The following is a 16,054-nucleotide window of genomic DNA, read 5'->3' as shown; positions in this document are numbered from 1 at the left end:
TCAAAGTGGAGAGTCTGGAGGTTTTCCTTCTTTCTGACTTTGGAACTAGCATGCACCTCTGAGGCAGTAAAAGAGAGAAAGAGAGAAGGTGAGAAAGAGTGAGAGTGAGTGAGTGAGAGTGAGAGAGAGCATAGAGACAACAGTAGAGAGGGAGAAAGAAAGACAGAGGGTGAGTGAGAGAAAAAGGGAGAGGGAGGAAGAGTGAGAGTCAGAGACAAAGAGAAAGAAAGAAAGTGACATGTGGGTATGGAGATATTATGTCAGAGAGTATAACCTCGTCCCCAGGCTATTGCGCACAATGCATATAAGCCTCGGATATCAATGATTCAAAGTCGGCCTTAGCGGGAGTGGACATAGAATTCTATGGGAGTGACCTTACTGAGTAAAGTATTTGTCATCATTTCATTTTAGCAATTCACACGACTGCGAGGCGTGACTCCAAATGGAGGCAAGACACGTATGGAAGAGACATACAAGGGAGGTTTAGGGGGAAGGTGCTGTGGGAGATGATTGGTTGGTAGATTAAGCTGATTAAGCGAATGCCTATGCACTGGGAGTTTCTCCTGGCCTTTCTATTTGCTAAGTTTGACGCGTTGGTCCACCAGACTCTTCGCGCATTAAGGAGGAAGTGTCTGGGAACGAGATTAGATTAGTGTGGTGTAGACTCCTGTCTGTAGCTCTGTGTTGGTTGCTAGGTAACAGCAGTTCTTATAGTCCTCTCCAGGTGGTAGCTAGGTTACACCATTTCACAGTCATCTGTGGATGGTTTCTAGGATACACCAGATAAGTGTCCACTTTCTGTTGGTTGCTAGGTTACACCAGATAACAGTGTCCTCTTCCTGTTGGTTGCTAGGTTACACCGGCTCGCGGAGCCACCTCCGTGCTGGATGCTATGGTTACACCAGTTCGTCCAGTAGTGTTCCTATGCTGTGGCGCTGTTCTGGGGGTCCTGCGATAAGTTTGTTACACATGGGGCACACACATCGCACCTCCAGCCATTTCACCAGACACCTGAGAAACACACCGAAATTGTATTTGTTAAACATTCCAAGTAATTCTAATTGTTGACATCACAAAGGATACATCTGTAAAAGTCAGTACAATCGATGACATCACAAAGGATACATATATAATATTGAGTCTAATTGATGACATCACACAGCAACCTGGTCTCAGAGCTTTTCATATTATTCTGTACGTAAATCCGAGACACTCCATTTAGTATAATATCTATAAAATCTATGGATTTCCATCACGTATTTCGTATGAATTACAATTTGTATTATATGTTACGAATTTGCAAAACGTACAATATGTTATGAATATGCAAAACTTACTATATGTTATGAATTTGCTAGACGTATGTTATGTTACGAATTCCAGCCAGGTGGCTAACGTTAGCTAGCTGGCTAACGTTAGCTAGGCTAGGGGTTAGGGTTAAGGTTACGGTTAAGTTTAGGAGTTAGGGTTAAGGTTAGGGTTAGGGGAAGGGTTAGCTAACATTCTAAGTAGTTTCAAAGTAGCTAAAAAGTAGTAAGTAGTTGAAAAGTTGTCCGTAATGAGAATCGAATATGCAAACTTTGGGTTGCTAGACGTTCACGTTATAAGCCCCCCCCATCCACCCTGACCAACCACCCTACTTTCGTTTTTTGCCTTAAGTAATCATCTGTCTTATGTAACCATACCAAACGTAACATATCATACTAATTTGAGTGTCCCGGATTTACATTTACTATGTTATGTAATCCCCTGTAGCTCAGTTGGTAGAGCATGCCGCTTGCAATGCCAGGGTTGTGGGTTCTTTTCCCACGGGGGGCCAGTATGAAAATATATGCACTCACTAACTGTAAGTCGCTCTGGATAAGAGCGTCTGCTGAATGACTAAAATGTAAATGTAAAACGTTATGTCTAGTCTATGAGACTAGGCTGCATCTGTAAAATTCAGTCTAATTGATGACATCACAAAGGGTGCATTTGAAAAATTCTGTGTAATTAATTACACAACAAAGGTTGCAGCTGATCATCACAAAGGGAATCCCAGAAAAATAGAGAATATCTGTCAAAGAAAAACAATGTTTCACATCAAAGGGCTTGAAATGGGATACACTAAAACAGGGATGGGCAACTTTGCCGGGGGTGGGGGCCACAAACAATCTGAACTCATTATGAGGGGCCGCAGTTGCTCGCGGATCTGCGTACCCACATCATCATTTGCACGATATCTGAGTGAGACTGACAAACAAAATTAATGCGGGCCCCCCCAGCCGGTAATTCGACCATGATAACAAGTTTAGATAGCTGGCCGCTAAACTAACTTAGCAGTCTTAAAAATGTTAGCTGACATGGGCTAATTGACTGACTATCAGTGACTGACATAAGAAGATAAAAACTACTGATGCACAACCAAATTTCTAAATTGCACCTTGTGTATTCTACTATTCTAATTCGCAACAGTAAGTTGACACTCCGACTGAGTTCCACATTTTAGGGAAATTGATCCGAGGGACCTTCAAAAGGGGCGGGCCGCCAGTTGCCCATCCCTGCACTAAAGCGATCTTTACCAGAGATACCTCTCCAGTCAGGCAAGTACTGTCATTCTGTGAACTGGAAACATTTAACAACTGTGGGTATGTCAGTGAAATCACTCCATTCAAAACCCCCAAGATCTGTGTGCTGACTGTAGAAATGAATGGTGGTGACCTCCTGCCTCCTAATTTGGTACTCACTTCCTGTGAAAGGCATGTTGGCATGGCAACACACCCAGCTCGTCTTTGACTTTGAAGTCTTCCAGGCAGACAGCACACGTCTGCTGTGAGAGTGACAGAGAGGGGGACACGGGCGGAGGAGAGAATAGACAGGGAAGGATAGGTTTAGAAAGCAAGAGAGAGAACAAGAGAATGAGAGTGGCACAATGGGAAGAAAGAGGAGACAGAAAAAAGGATAGATTGAGGCAGAGAGCGAGAGAAAGAGAGAGTGAGAGAGAAAAAAATGGTGAGAGAAGAGAGGTGGAGCGGTATAGAGGTTGAGGTGGCATAAGATATGTTTGATTATGTCCCACTACTAAGATTTAGACAAACTTCATCATACATAGTCACAATCAATAACATAAGTTAGATATAGTATTCTTACCCCATGGAGATTCAACTTCTTTGGATCTCCTTTTAAAACAACCTCTCTGTAGCCAAACCTCTCACTCTGGGCTTGGTGTCTTAGTTTACTGTGGGTGAACAAACACACAATGACCAACCATTTAGGGATGACTGTATGTAATTAGCAATAGTCTTTTTCGCAAGCAGTCCCAGTCCCCTTAAGACACAGAACTAAAATCAATCACTGTGCTTTTATTGGTTGGAGCAGTAAAGGTTAAATCCCACTATAGAACATTAATTAAATTGGTTTTCATTTCAAATGATGGTATTGGTATCCCTGAATGTAGCCTTGAGGCCTTTGCATCCCACCTAAGGACAACACTGGTCCATGCATCCTGTGGTTTGACTGTATGGCTTTACACTCTAGCCATGAAGGTAAATTAGGTCCTGAGAAATATCTAAGACCCCTCATGCACCCTTTCCCCCAGTTCACTACATTATTTTGGGATAACTCCATGCAGATAACGCAAGTATCCTCACATTGTTCTATATGGCACAATGTTAGCAGTAATCAACAATAACAATAAACTGCTCAAAACAACAACTAGTGTTTCGCTGGGCTGTACATGTACATGCAGGCACGTGCACAAGTGTAAAAAAACACAGCCATAACAAGGACCCACAAAATAACCACCATAACAGACACAGTTAATCTAAATGATAAAGATCTGTTTGGAAAAAGTGTGTGTGTGTGTGGTAAACAATTTGGCTTTGACAATGTGATTCAATATCTACAGGTCAATATTTACATGGCCATACATAGTATCACATACCCAATGTGAATTCTTCTGAGTTCATATTAAAAATGGCAGTTAATTAACAGTATCGCTCACACGTTCTCAACATTTTTAACACCGTTTTCATAACAATATCACCACTTCTCTATTGACTACCCTCTCTCCCTCACTTTCTCCTCTGATGAATAGATCTACAAACTATACTGAACAAAATATAAAAGCAACATATAAAGTGTTGGTCCCATGTTTCATGAGCTGAATGAAAAGATCCCATAATCTTTCCATACGCACAAAAAGCTTATTTCGCTCAAATTTTGTGCACACAATTGTTTACATCCCTGTTAGTGAACATTTCTCCTTTGCCAAGATAATCCATCCACCTGACAGGTGTGGCATATCAAGAAGCTGATTAAACAGCATGATCATTACACAGGTTAACCTTGTGCTGGGTATAATAAAAGGCCACTCTAAAAGGTGCAGTTTTGTCACACAACACAATGCCACAGATGTCTCAAGTTTTGAGAGAGCATGCAATTGGCATGCTGACTGCAGGAATGTTCACCAGAGCTGTTGCCAAAGAATTGAATGTTAATTTCTCTACCATAAGCCGCCTCCAACGTCATTTTAGAGAATTTGGCAGTACGTCCAACCGGCCTGACAACCACAGACCACGTGTAACCACACCAGCCCAGGACCTCCACATCCGGCTTCTTCACCTGCAGGATTATCTGAGACCAGCCACCCGGACAGCTGATGAAACTGAGGAGTATTTCTGTCTGTAATAAAGCCCTTTTGGGGGGAAAAACGAATTCTGATTGGCTGGGCCTGGCTCCCCATTGGGTGGGCCTGGCTCGCCAGTGGGTGGGCCTATGCCTTCCCAGGCCCACCCATGGCTGCGCTCCTGCCCATTCATGTGAAATACATAGATTAGGGCCTAATGGATTTATTTCAATTGACTGATTTCCTTAGATATCTGTAACTCATTAAAATGGTTGAAATTGTTGCATGTAGCATTTATATTTTGTTCAGTATATTTACAACCATAAGTGAAATGAAATACCATGCCACAGATACCATATCTGTGATTAGTCTGGAACTAGTGTATATGATTCTCCCTTGATTCTTCCAGTCAGAGCTATTTGGTTTTGCTGTTAAATGAACCCCAGCTTTTATAACGATGGACCCTCAGCCTGGATGCCATGCAGCATTCGTGTTAGATGACACTGTGGAGAATGTTCTCTCTCCTTCTCCCTCTCTTTCTCTAAGGCTTTTATTCTGACCCAGCACTTACACCAGCAAATGCTAAGCTACAGGACTGTTTTGCTAGCACAGACTGGAACATGTTCCGGGATTCTTCAGATAGCATTGAGGAGTACACCACATCAGTCACTGGCTTCATCTATAAGTGCGTTGATGATGTCGTCCCCACAGTGACCGTACGTACATACCCCAACCAGAAGCCATGGATTACAGGAAACATCCGCACTGAGCTAAAGGGTAGAGCTGCCGCTTTCAAGGATCGGGACTCTAACCCGGACGCTTATAAGAAATCCTGCTATGCCCTCCGATGAACCATCAAACAGGCAAAGAGTCAATACAGGACTAAGATTGAATCGTACTACACCGGCTCTGACGCTCGTCGGATGTGGCAGGGCTTGAAAACTATTACAGACTACAAAGGGAAGCACAGCCGCGAGCTGCCCAGTGACAAGACTTCCAGACGAGCTAAACCACTTCTATGCTCGCTTCGAGTCAAGCAACACTGAAGCATGCATGAGAGCACCAGCTGTTCCGGATGACTATGTGATCACGCTCTCCGTAGCCGATGTGAGTAAGACTTTTAAGCAGGCCATCCAGGACCTCTATACCAGGCGGTGTCAGAGGAAGGCCCTCAAAATTGTCAAAGACTCCAGCCACCCTAGTCATAGACTGTTCTCTCTGCTACCGCATGGCAAGCGGTACCGGAGTGCCAAGTCTAGGTCCAAAAGACTTCTCAACAGCTTCTACCCCCAAGCCATAAGACTCCTGAACAGCTAATCATGGCTACCCGGACTATTTGCACTGCCCCCCCACCCCCATCTTTTTACGCTGCTACTACTCTGTTAATTATTTATGCATAGTCACTTTAACTCTACCCACATGTACATATTACTTCAACTACCTCAACTAGCCGGTTCCCCCGCACATTGACTCTGCACCAGTACCCCACTGTATATATAGTCTCCCTACTGTTATTTTATTTTACTTCTGCTCTTTTTTTCTCAACACTTTTTTGTTTTATTTTACTTTTTTATAAAAAATAAATGCACTGTTGGTTAAGGGCTGTAAGTAAGCATTTCACTGTAATGTCTGCACCTGATGTATTCGGCGCATGTGGCCAATAACATTTGATTTGATTTGTTATTGTGTGTTGCTGCACCAGAGTTAGCCATTAAGCTAATTTGGGCAGTAATATACTTTAGCCTACCACCATAAAACAATACAGAAAATACAATACCGTTATGTTGAACCCTGCTCCCCTTGCTCCAGTGACGTATTTCCTTACACTGTGGCAGGCAGCTTCCTGCCACCTTATTTCCTGTCCTTCGGACACAATCGTCCCCTCAGCTCAAAAATCAGGGAGTTCATTGTCAACAGAAGAAAAGGTCACACTCTCTCTCTGTATTCAACCCTGTATTCCCTTAATGTCCTTGTCACCTCTCTCTCTCTCTCTCTCAAAGGGTATCACAGAGGTGAGCATGTGGACTGCTCTGTGCAGCTGCAGCATGTCTGTGTACATATCTGGACTCCCACTCTTACCCCCATCTGCTGTTAGCTGCCAACAGGCTCTCTGACCCACTATTCTATTCTATTCTGATCTATTCTATCCCCCTCTGTACCAAGTTCACCTGATGAAGTAGCAGCAGAAGATGAGGCTGAGGATGAAGACAAAGATGCCTGTTCCGAAGATGACCATGTAGATGTTGAGGGGCAGGTCCTGGAAGGTGATGGGAGGCATGGTGCACGACTTGTTGGAGTAGACCAGGCCCAGACCACAGAAGCACCCTACACAGGGGACGGGAACAGGGTTTAGAACATAGAAGCACTTTCAGGATTAAGAGGTGACATGTACAGTGCCAAGAGTTCAGAGGCATGTTGAAGAGGGAATAAACACAGGGTTTAGACTACCCCCCCCCCCCCCACGGAAGACCCTGCCATCCCAGCTGAGGGTCAGGGTTGCCAGTGTTGCAGCTGTGTCCGCCTCTGATACAAGCCAAGCAGAGAAACTACAGATACACACATGCACGCACGTACACACACACCTCACTGTCTCTCAAATGAAGTACAATGAAACACATCTCAGCTCCAAGAAAGACCATGGCTAAAACATGACAAACAGTTTCCTGACATCTCTGCTGCAATATAATGGTACAGTAGACCTTGAGCTGTTCCATTCCCTGACTGAAACAAGGTTTTTCTACTAAGTTTTTATTGGAGGCAAAGTTAAGAGACTGGCTACATAACTACATAGATAATACACAACACAGTGGTATCTAGGCAACTGGTCTATTTTATACAAGGCATAACCTAATTTCTAAGACTCACAACAGATCATTTGATAAAAACAGAGAACAGAAGAGATAATGGCATTGATGAAAAGGCAATTTAGGCTGCTCAATTAATTTAAATTCATTTCTTGTTTTGCCATAAAATAAACATTTTTACATTACATTTTAGTCATCTAGCAGACGCTCTTATCCAGAGCGACTTACAGTTAGTGAGTGCATACATTTTTTACATTTTTTATACTGGAATCGAACCCACAACCCTGGCGTTGCAAATGCCTTGCTCTACCAATTGAGCTACATCCCTGCCGGCCATTCCCTCCCCTACCCTGGGCCAATTGTACGCCGCCCCATGGGTCTCCCGGTCGCGGCCGGCTACAACAGAGCCTGGATTCGAACCTTAGACCACTGCGCCACTCGGGAGGACGAGTATTATAAACCATATAATAAGCAAATATACAATCTGATTTATCAACAATGAAAAATGAGTCTTGCCAGACACGAATGTCAAGAGGACGAAGGAAAATATGAATTTGCTCAAAACAAATGAGGATGTATGGCGCTTGCCCGGTAACTGCTCTGGCCTTTCCCCGTTAATTGCTACAGTGGGGTTTCCTTTAACGAAACACAAAGACCTTTACAATGCCCCCATTCCTCACAATAACCCATCACTACTTACACACCTGCTCATCAAAGACACACATCTACATAGAAATAGAGTAATGAGATTTTTTGATTATATTTTTATGCACATCTTCTCACCAGTTAAATCCATGCAGAGAAGGTTGGTCCACCCATGTATGTGTTCTCTGCAGCTTCTAAAATGTGTGTTGTATGTAGCATTCAAGCCAGTCGATGACCAGCTGAAAGGTAGAGGGGTGAGAGGTGGGGGAGTTAGACAGTAGGAAGGCGGAGACAGGAGTAACTGTGGGGGAGAGAGGAAGGTTGACCATGGAGAATGAATAAGACACGGGCAGGCTGACAGAGAGGTCTTTGTGTGAGCCAGGTCACATGACCACTGCCTGCAAGTCTGAACTACAGCCATTTCAAGTCAGTATGTAATAGGTACATATTCATTCAGCATAATTGTGTGCAGAATCATTTTTAGCAGTTTAATTAAATCAGGGATTTCATTTTGTTCCTTGAATTTGAACAAAATTGACCTCTGATATTTCTAATAACTCATCAACGAAATAAAACAACAATGAAATCTCTCTCTCTACCCCTCTCTTCCTCAGAGTACTTCCATGGATAGGAATCAATATCCATGCCTCTTCGCTTCATTTAGTCAGAATGAGAGGCGATCCTCCATTTACTGAGAGGCTTGATGTTTCAGGTTTGTTTCCTCCTGTCAGATTACTCGACTCTGCTGGAAGCAATCAATACCAGACACTCTGATGTCTGTCTAATCCTCCACACACACACACACACACACACACACACACATTCCCTTACTCACTCACTCACTCGCACACCAGCTCCAGTAACTCCTCTACAGCTGAACTCTAGGTGGACTAGGCTTAGTGTCGTGAATGAGACCAGGTTGATTGTCTTTGTTTTTGGTTAGTCTCGTGACAATGTTTCTGTGTAGTCATAGCAGTCTCATCATGAGTGGACATGTCAAAAGGAGAGTGGAGAATGTTAGGGAACAATGATAAACTGGATAGAGATAATTATAGGTTGCTCTAGTTCTGAACAGACACAAAGTGACTCATCCAGCCATCATACATTACATCTCTATGTACAGTTGAAGTCGTAAGTTTACATACACTTAGGTTGGAGTCATTAAAACTCATTGTTCAACCACTCCACACATTTCTTGTTAACAAACTATAGTTTTGGCAAGTCGGTTAGGACATCTACTTTCTGCATGACACAAATAATTTTTCCAACAATTGTTTACAGACAGATTATTTAACTCAGAATTCACTGTATCACAATGCAAGTGGGTCAGAAGTTTACATAAACTAAGTTGACTGTGCCTTTAAACAGCTTGGAAAAATCCAGAAAATGATGTCATGGATTTAGAAGCTTCTGATAGGCTAATTGACATCATTTGAGTCAATTGGAGGTGTACCTGTGGAATATATTTCAAGGCCTACCTTCAAACTCAGTGCCTCTTTGCTTGACATCATGGGAAAATCAAAAGAAATCAGCCAAGACCTCAGAAAAAAAATGGTAGACCTCCACAAGTCTTGTTCATCCTTGGGAGCAATTTCCAAACGCCTGAAGGTACCACGTTCATCTGTACAAACAATAGTATGCAAGTATAAACACCATGGGACCACGCAGCCGTCATACTGCTCAGGAAGGAGACGCGTTCTGTCTCCTAGAGATGAAAGTACTTTGGTGCGAAAAGTGCAAATCAATCCCAGAACAACAGCAAAGTACCTTGTGAAGATGCTGGAGGAAACAGGTACAAAAGTATCTATATCCACAGTAAAACGAGTCCTATATTGACATAACCTGAAAGGCCGCTCAGCAAGGAAGAAGCCACTGCTCCAAAACCGCCATAAAAAAGCCAGACTATGGTTTGCAACTGCACATGGTGACAAAGATCGTACTTTTTGGAGAAATGTCCTCTGGGCAGAACTGAAAAAGCGTGTGGGCAGAACTGAAAAAGCGTGTGCGAGCAAGGAGTCCTACAAACCTGACTCAGTTACACCAGCTCTGTCAGGAAGAATGGGCCAAAATTCACCCAACTTATTGTGGGAAACTTGTGGAAGGCTACCCGAAACGTTTGACCCAAGTCAAACAATTTAAAGGCAATGCTACCAAATACTAATTGAGTGTATGTAAACTTCTGACCCACTGGGAATGTGAAATAAATAAAAGCTGAAATAAATAATTCTCTCTACTATTATTCCGACATTTCACATTCTTAAAATAAAGTGGTGATCCTAACTGACCTAAGACAGGGAATTTTTACTAGGATTAAATGTCAGGAATTGTGAAAAACTGAGTTTAAATGTATTTGGCTAAGGTGTATGTAAACTTCCGACTTCAACTGTATAATGATGACACACACACATTACTAACAGAGAATGAGAGCATCTATCATTAGTGTGTGTGTGGAGAGAGAAGGCTGTGAATACAGGGCTAAGGTCTTATTCCTCTGTTTAGGGGACGTCTATTAGACATGGCCCTCTGTGTGTGTGTGCGTGTTTGTGTGTGCGTGTGTGTGTGTGTAACAGAGGTTGTTTCATGAAGGGCGAGAGAGAGATAAAGCTCTTCACAGAGAGAGAGAGTTCTTCTGTGTATTCATATCTGTTCACAGTTGATGACATCACCTGCGACGCCTCCGCAGACTTGAATGTGGGTCATATGAATGCCTCTCTGTGTGTGTGTGTGTGTGTACACACTAGCTAAATGACTGTTTTATGAGAGGAGCCCCCCATGATCACTGACCTATATTGCCACTCTCCAGAGGCACCCCATTGCCATGGCACCAGAGCCAGCGGATGCAGAGAGAACTCTGCTTGAACAGTCTCATTCTAAAACTGTCCCCCTGCTCCAACAGTCCAGAACTACTCCTCTATTCTAACATTCTAAATCTAGAACTGTGCCCTCGTTGGCACTAATGTTCTCATTCTGAACTGAGCGGATTTCTCAATTAACCGTAAGTGTGCAAGACACCATTAACATTTTCATAAAGGGTAAAAGCTTGGGTACTGGGTAGTAATGGCTTTTGTACATTTAAGGAGAGGTTTAAGGACTACGCTCACACAAAGCCTGTACTGCTGCCTCCTTTTACAATCAAAGCTTCTATCAAATATTAATCAGCTCACATGAACACAAGCACTCATCTGAGCTGCTGGTTGTCAAGAAAAATAAAAGGACGACACCAAACATCAATAACCACATGCAGGTCAGTCTGTGTAGAGTACGTTAGACACTATACAGACACAAGCATAGACACAAGGTGGATGCTAAAGGTCCACCCTCTGCACCCGCTCTTAGAAATCTTCAGATCATAAGTATTCTCAATTCAGGGGCATGTTAGAATTTCTAAACCAGCTGTATACCGCCACATATATAATTTACTGATGGTGAATACTAGTAGCTATGTGTAATGGTAGCCGTCAATTTAATAGCATATGTTTTTCCTGTATCCTATCGTTCCTGGTCACATGTAACATTTTGTGCACAGATGCAATGTAGGCCTGTAGTTGCATGTCATTCTGATCTCCTGACCTACAGAATGAGGATATACTAGCCTCGTTGCAAGTCTGTTTTCACTTCCAGCTCTTTGGCATTGCCATGTTATTATGGCTCTGGAGATACAGTACTAGTCTGGATGATACCAAACTCGACGTCCTCTGACTTCTCTCTTGCTGTATACCCCCTGTGTCGCGTCTGCCAGGCTAATACAGTACCTCTCCAGGAATACAAATCTCCACTGTATAGTGTCCTGAAAAGATAGTCAATCACAGTCCTTAACTGGAGCTCTTACTGAGTGTGGAGATTCGCCTCCAGCAATTCAATCATCAGTAAACGTCACTTAAAGTAATGTCAAGGCCATGTGAAACAACTCTGATATTGTCAGGAGTGTTTGGCATTATATTCAGAGCAGGCCAAATGGTCTGGCATACCTTGTCTTAGTCTGCATCCTGATGGAGCCTTTACATCAGAATCATGTTTGTTTTTTAAAGAAAAAAAAAAACATTTCCAAACTTCCAACAAGTGTCTGGTAGGCAAACTAGGCATGACATTCAGTCTAAGTCAAGATATCTCAGAATAACATGTGCACACCTATAGTTACATATTTTATAAATTCAAAAAAATAGAATGCACATTTTATGTAAAAAATGTACAAATACTTGAACTAGCCAAACACTGGACCACTGAGAGTCTAAAGAAAGGGTGTGAATTCCAAGCATCTTCATTCTCCAACCAAACCACTTTCAATTTCACCACGATAGTTATTTCTAAGAGCATCAAGGAGATTACATGAAAGTTGCAGAGCTATGGCAAGGATCATGAATAAGCAAGCAAACAGCATTAAGAAAGCAATGAGATTACATGACACATAATGAAGGGGTTAATTATTGAAAAAGCAATAGCAGGTCAAACCCAACTTGAGTTGCCCCGTAAGAGCTTTAGTCGATAGCAAGTGCACTGCATAAATATAATATGAGTGTGTGAATAAATAATTGATTGATAGATTAAACATGTAAAATGACTACCAGTTTAAAGCCGCAATATGTAACCTTTTGGGCGACCTGACCAAATTCACATAGAAATGTGAGTTATAGATCTGTCATTCCAGTGGAGGCTCCTCAGAGGAGGAAGGGGAGGACCATCCTCCTCAGTGAATTTCCAAAAAATTAAAATTGTAAAACATTTAAAAAGTGATCCTTTTTAGATAAAACTATACTAAATATAATCACGTCACCAAATAATTGATTAGAAAACACTATTTTGCAAAGGTCTACAGTAGCCTCAACAGCACTCCGTAGGGTAACACCATGGTTCTCACCCCCTTCCATAGACTTACACAGTAATTGTGACAACTTCCAGAGGACGTCCTCCAGCCTATCAGAGCTCTTTCAGCATGAACTGACATGTTGTCCACCCAATCAAAGGATCAGAGAATGAATCTAGTACTGAAAGCATAAACTACAGCTAGCTAGTGCTGCAGTGTATAAAATGTGGTGAGTAGTTGACTCAAAGAGAGAGAAAGACAATAGTTAACAGTTTTGAACAAATTAATTTATTCCAAAACAAAGGGAAAGCAAGAGAGAAAGTCATTTATTTTCACTTTCAGTTTCACCTACTTAGCTAGCAAATGCAGCTAGCTAGTTTAGCCTACTGAAACACCCTGCTCAAACAGAGGGATGCTATGATAGCTAGCTGGCTATGACTTTCCAACACAACACTGGAACTCTTCCAAGGTAAGCTTTTGGTATTACTAATTTATTGCCACCGGGGTCCGCCGGTGTAACTGCTTACTGCATGATTGTAGCAGGTTTACTAACGCGTTAGATATAATAGCTATGTTGACTATGACTTTACCTTAGCTAATATGGTGACAACAATGTAGGCTGTGTGTAGCGGTTTGGCTTGGAAAGGTTTTTTCGCCTGGTCACATACAGCTGATGTGTTGTGCATTGAAGTCGACAAGCAAAGGGAAGAGGTGGGAGGAGGAGAGCGCATAGATGCGACAAGGAATACAATGTGGCTGCTATGAAAGTGAACTGTGTTTATGCGTGATCAGGGGTGTGATCAACCGATTCCGTTGAAAAAAAAATCTTAAAACGGAAGCAAACGGAACAAAACGTGGGTAAACATACCTGAAATTTTCCAATAGAAACTCCTGTTTACAATGTTGGACTAATGATCACACCCTATATCAGCTAGATGCAGGCAAGAGTGTGCAAGGTGGTATTGAATGTCACGGTCTGTCCATGTGTCACTGTCTGTGACCTCAAATTTGTCTCTCGACCTGTGTGCACCTACGTTGTATAGGCCAGGTTGTAGCAACCTCATGATGGGTATAGGGAAAATTTGAGTATCATGTAGTAGTCTAAACCTATTGGTGTTACATTGAACTGGGTGAATGGAATATGAATGAGAGTCATCCAATATGCTGTGATAGAAATAAGGCCATGCTCATGAAAAAAAAATCGTCCTCCCTCATCTTAAACGGCACTGACCACCACAGTTTCATTGTCATTGAAAGCAAGTCTAAGAAGCAGTAGATCTGTTTTATGTGTGCTATTTCTATGCTTCCCATTCTTAAGTTTCATTTTTGCGTATTTTACTTTCAGTTTTGTACACCAGCTTCAAACAGCTGAAAATACAATATCTTTGGTTATGGAAAATATATTTCACAGCGGTTTAAAATGGTATAATGATTCTCTACACTATACTTGCTTGTTTTGTCAAATAACCTGAAATTAGGTGAACTACAACCAGGAAATGGCGGAGCGATTTCTACATAGTGCACCTTTACATTTTGCCATTTAAATTGAACCAATCCCACTGGAAGCAATAGGATTCCATTGTGACACAAATAGCCTATCTTCCATTCAGCCTATAGCCTACTGTGGGCCAGGGCGTCAGTTGGTTATGTCAGGCCATACCCTATCTCAATACCAACAATTTAAAATAGGCTGCTAAAATAATTCCAATCCAGATTAAGGTTTTGGGACCATGAGGAAGCCTGGGAGTGGGAGGGAAGGGAGTGCGAATCTACACAGCTGCAGGGAACAGTGTAACTTCTTCTCAAAACAGTACAGAGGTAAAGATGACTGTAGTAGATGGCTTTGGCTAGGTAACTACTCTTTGACTTGACAGGAAATTAAACTAGTTTTAATCCATGGGCTGAGCTAGTGCATAGTAGCTCATTCCTGTATGAGGTGTTTGTAGAATGTTACATCCCCTATTGACTGAGGTGAATGAAGCTACAGCAACAAGGTGATCATGGCTGGAGGACAGTTTTCTTGTTTTTGCTGTTCTCCAAATTGCATTTTTGATGTTTTTAAATTGTGTAGAAATGCAGTAAATGAGCTTAAATTTTATACAAATTCCTTGCCCCCTCAACTCCCGTCACTTTGCCATACCATAGGTTTAGCTGAAATGACGCCCCTGCATGTAGGCTAATACAATGAAAGAAAACGACAATGCCTTGTATTGCAAAATAATATTGCAATCTCATTCATTCTTGTCAAATCCAAATACCTACCCCAAATAGAATGCATTTTTTTTTTTCATCTCATTTTCCAAAATGGTCTAATAAACCCTTGAAATAACAGTGGCATACCTAGGTATTCGCATTAAACACAGAGTTCGGTCAACATCAGATGCCCAGTGATAGGCTACATAATGAAATGAACGCTCACCGTTACACCACTGAAACGGGTGCATTAATGCACAGGAGGGGGTCCTGGATGAGAAAGGATTCGTGTTCATCAACAAACGGTTGATATTACAGTGGCCGTGGGGCCTGTCCGCAGTATCTGCAGTTAGCTGTTTTCAAATCACCTTATGATTCGGTATTCAGGCAAAAATTGACAATTTAACCTAGATCCAAAAAAACACATTATTGCGCTAAATGCCGGCTATCTGTAATGTTGTTGACGTAAAAAAAAAAATTTAAAAAAAAATTTACGCGGCGGTTCATCATTGAGATGGTGTTGTTGCCATCTACGAAAATAAATTCCACCCTTCCACAGTTCAATTAAATAGTCTAACACTGATGTATCCTTCATGAATTGGATCTATTGGCAAGCGGCTTCAATCTGATCCAGCATCTGTGGCGAAGAGAACACTGGATCATTTATTCCTACACCCCCACCCAAACGCGATAGACATCCAGATGGTCCAATCGCTACATGTCCTGGTCCCGTTGGGAACCACGGTTTGAACCCAGTCTGTTGGCGTCGTTGTGTTGTGTGACGGTGGATGGGATCGCAGGCTCACATGCTATGTTATAAGATTGTGCCAGGAGGTTGCATTAATTTCAACAATAAGATCAATTACTCCCGTCAGCAATCTCATGTCAAAGTAAGCCTACCTCCCAAAAGTGAAACAAACCACCATGCAGTGAGTGAATTCCTGAGGCTAGGGCTTTATTATGCCTACAGGAAAATCATAATTTCATGCCGTGCAATTACGCAAA

General features: G+C 42.2%; 1 protein-coding gene across 3 annotated transcripts; it reads right to left on the bottom strand.

The window, feature by feature from the left end:
• Positions 1-160: 160 nt before the first annotated feature.
• Positions 161-15,821, bottom strand: LOC121585097 (RING finger protein 122). 3 transcript variants are annotated; one of them, XM_041901456.2, is made up of 6 exons: positions 15,276-15,821; positions 8,194-8,294; positions 6,775-6,931; positions 3,130-3,217; positions 2,727-2,809; positions 161-1,011 (listed from the first exon to the last, which is right to left on the bottom strand). In XM_041901456.2, exons 2-6 carry the CDS (start codon positions 8,204-8,206, stop codon positions 897-899), a joined length of 456 nt encoding a protein of 151 aa, XP_041757390.1. In that variant the 5' UTR covers positions 8,207-8,294; positions 15,276-15,821; the 3' UTR covers positions 161-896. The 3 variants fall into 3 exon arrangements, with proteins under 3 accessions (XP_041757390.1, XP_041757388.1, XP_041757389.1); XM_041901454.2 differs by lacking the exon at positions 8,194-8,294; XM_041901455.2 differs by lacking the exon at positions 8,194-8,294 and having other exon boundaries at positions 2,727-2,806.
• Between the last annotated feature and the right edge of the window lie 233 nt (positions 15,822-16,054).

Source organism: Coregonus clupeaformis, chromosome 16, assembly GCF_020615455.1.
Source record: "Coregonus clupeaformis isolate EN_2021a chromosome 16, ASM2061545v1, whole genome shotgun sequence".
Lineage (NCBI taxonomy): Eukaryota > Metazoa > Chordata > Actinopteri > Salmoniformes > Salmonidae > Coregonus > Coregonus clupeaformis.
Note: the sequence above shows the minus strand (reverse complement) of the source record. Positions and strands in the feature narration are given on the sequence as shown.

Coding starts and splice junctions, on each gene's coding strand:
- LOC121585097 (XM_041901454.2), bottom strand. CDS start 15,345: ATGAACACGAATCCTTTCTCATCCAGGACCCCCTCCTGTGCATTAATG. Junction 3,218..6,774: donor TTCTGCTGCTACTTCATCAG/GTGAACTTGGTA, acceptor GTTCACCCACAG/TAAACTAAGACACCAAGCCC. Junction 2,810..3,129: donor AGAAGTTGAATCTCCATGGG/GTAAGAATACTA, acceptor TCACTCTCACAG/CAGACGTGTGCTGTCTGCCT.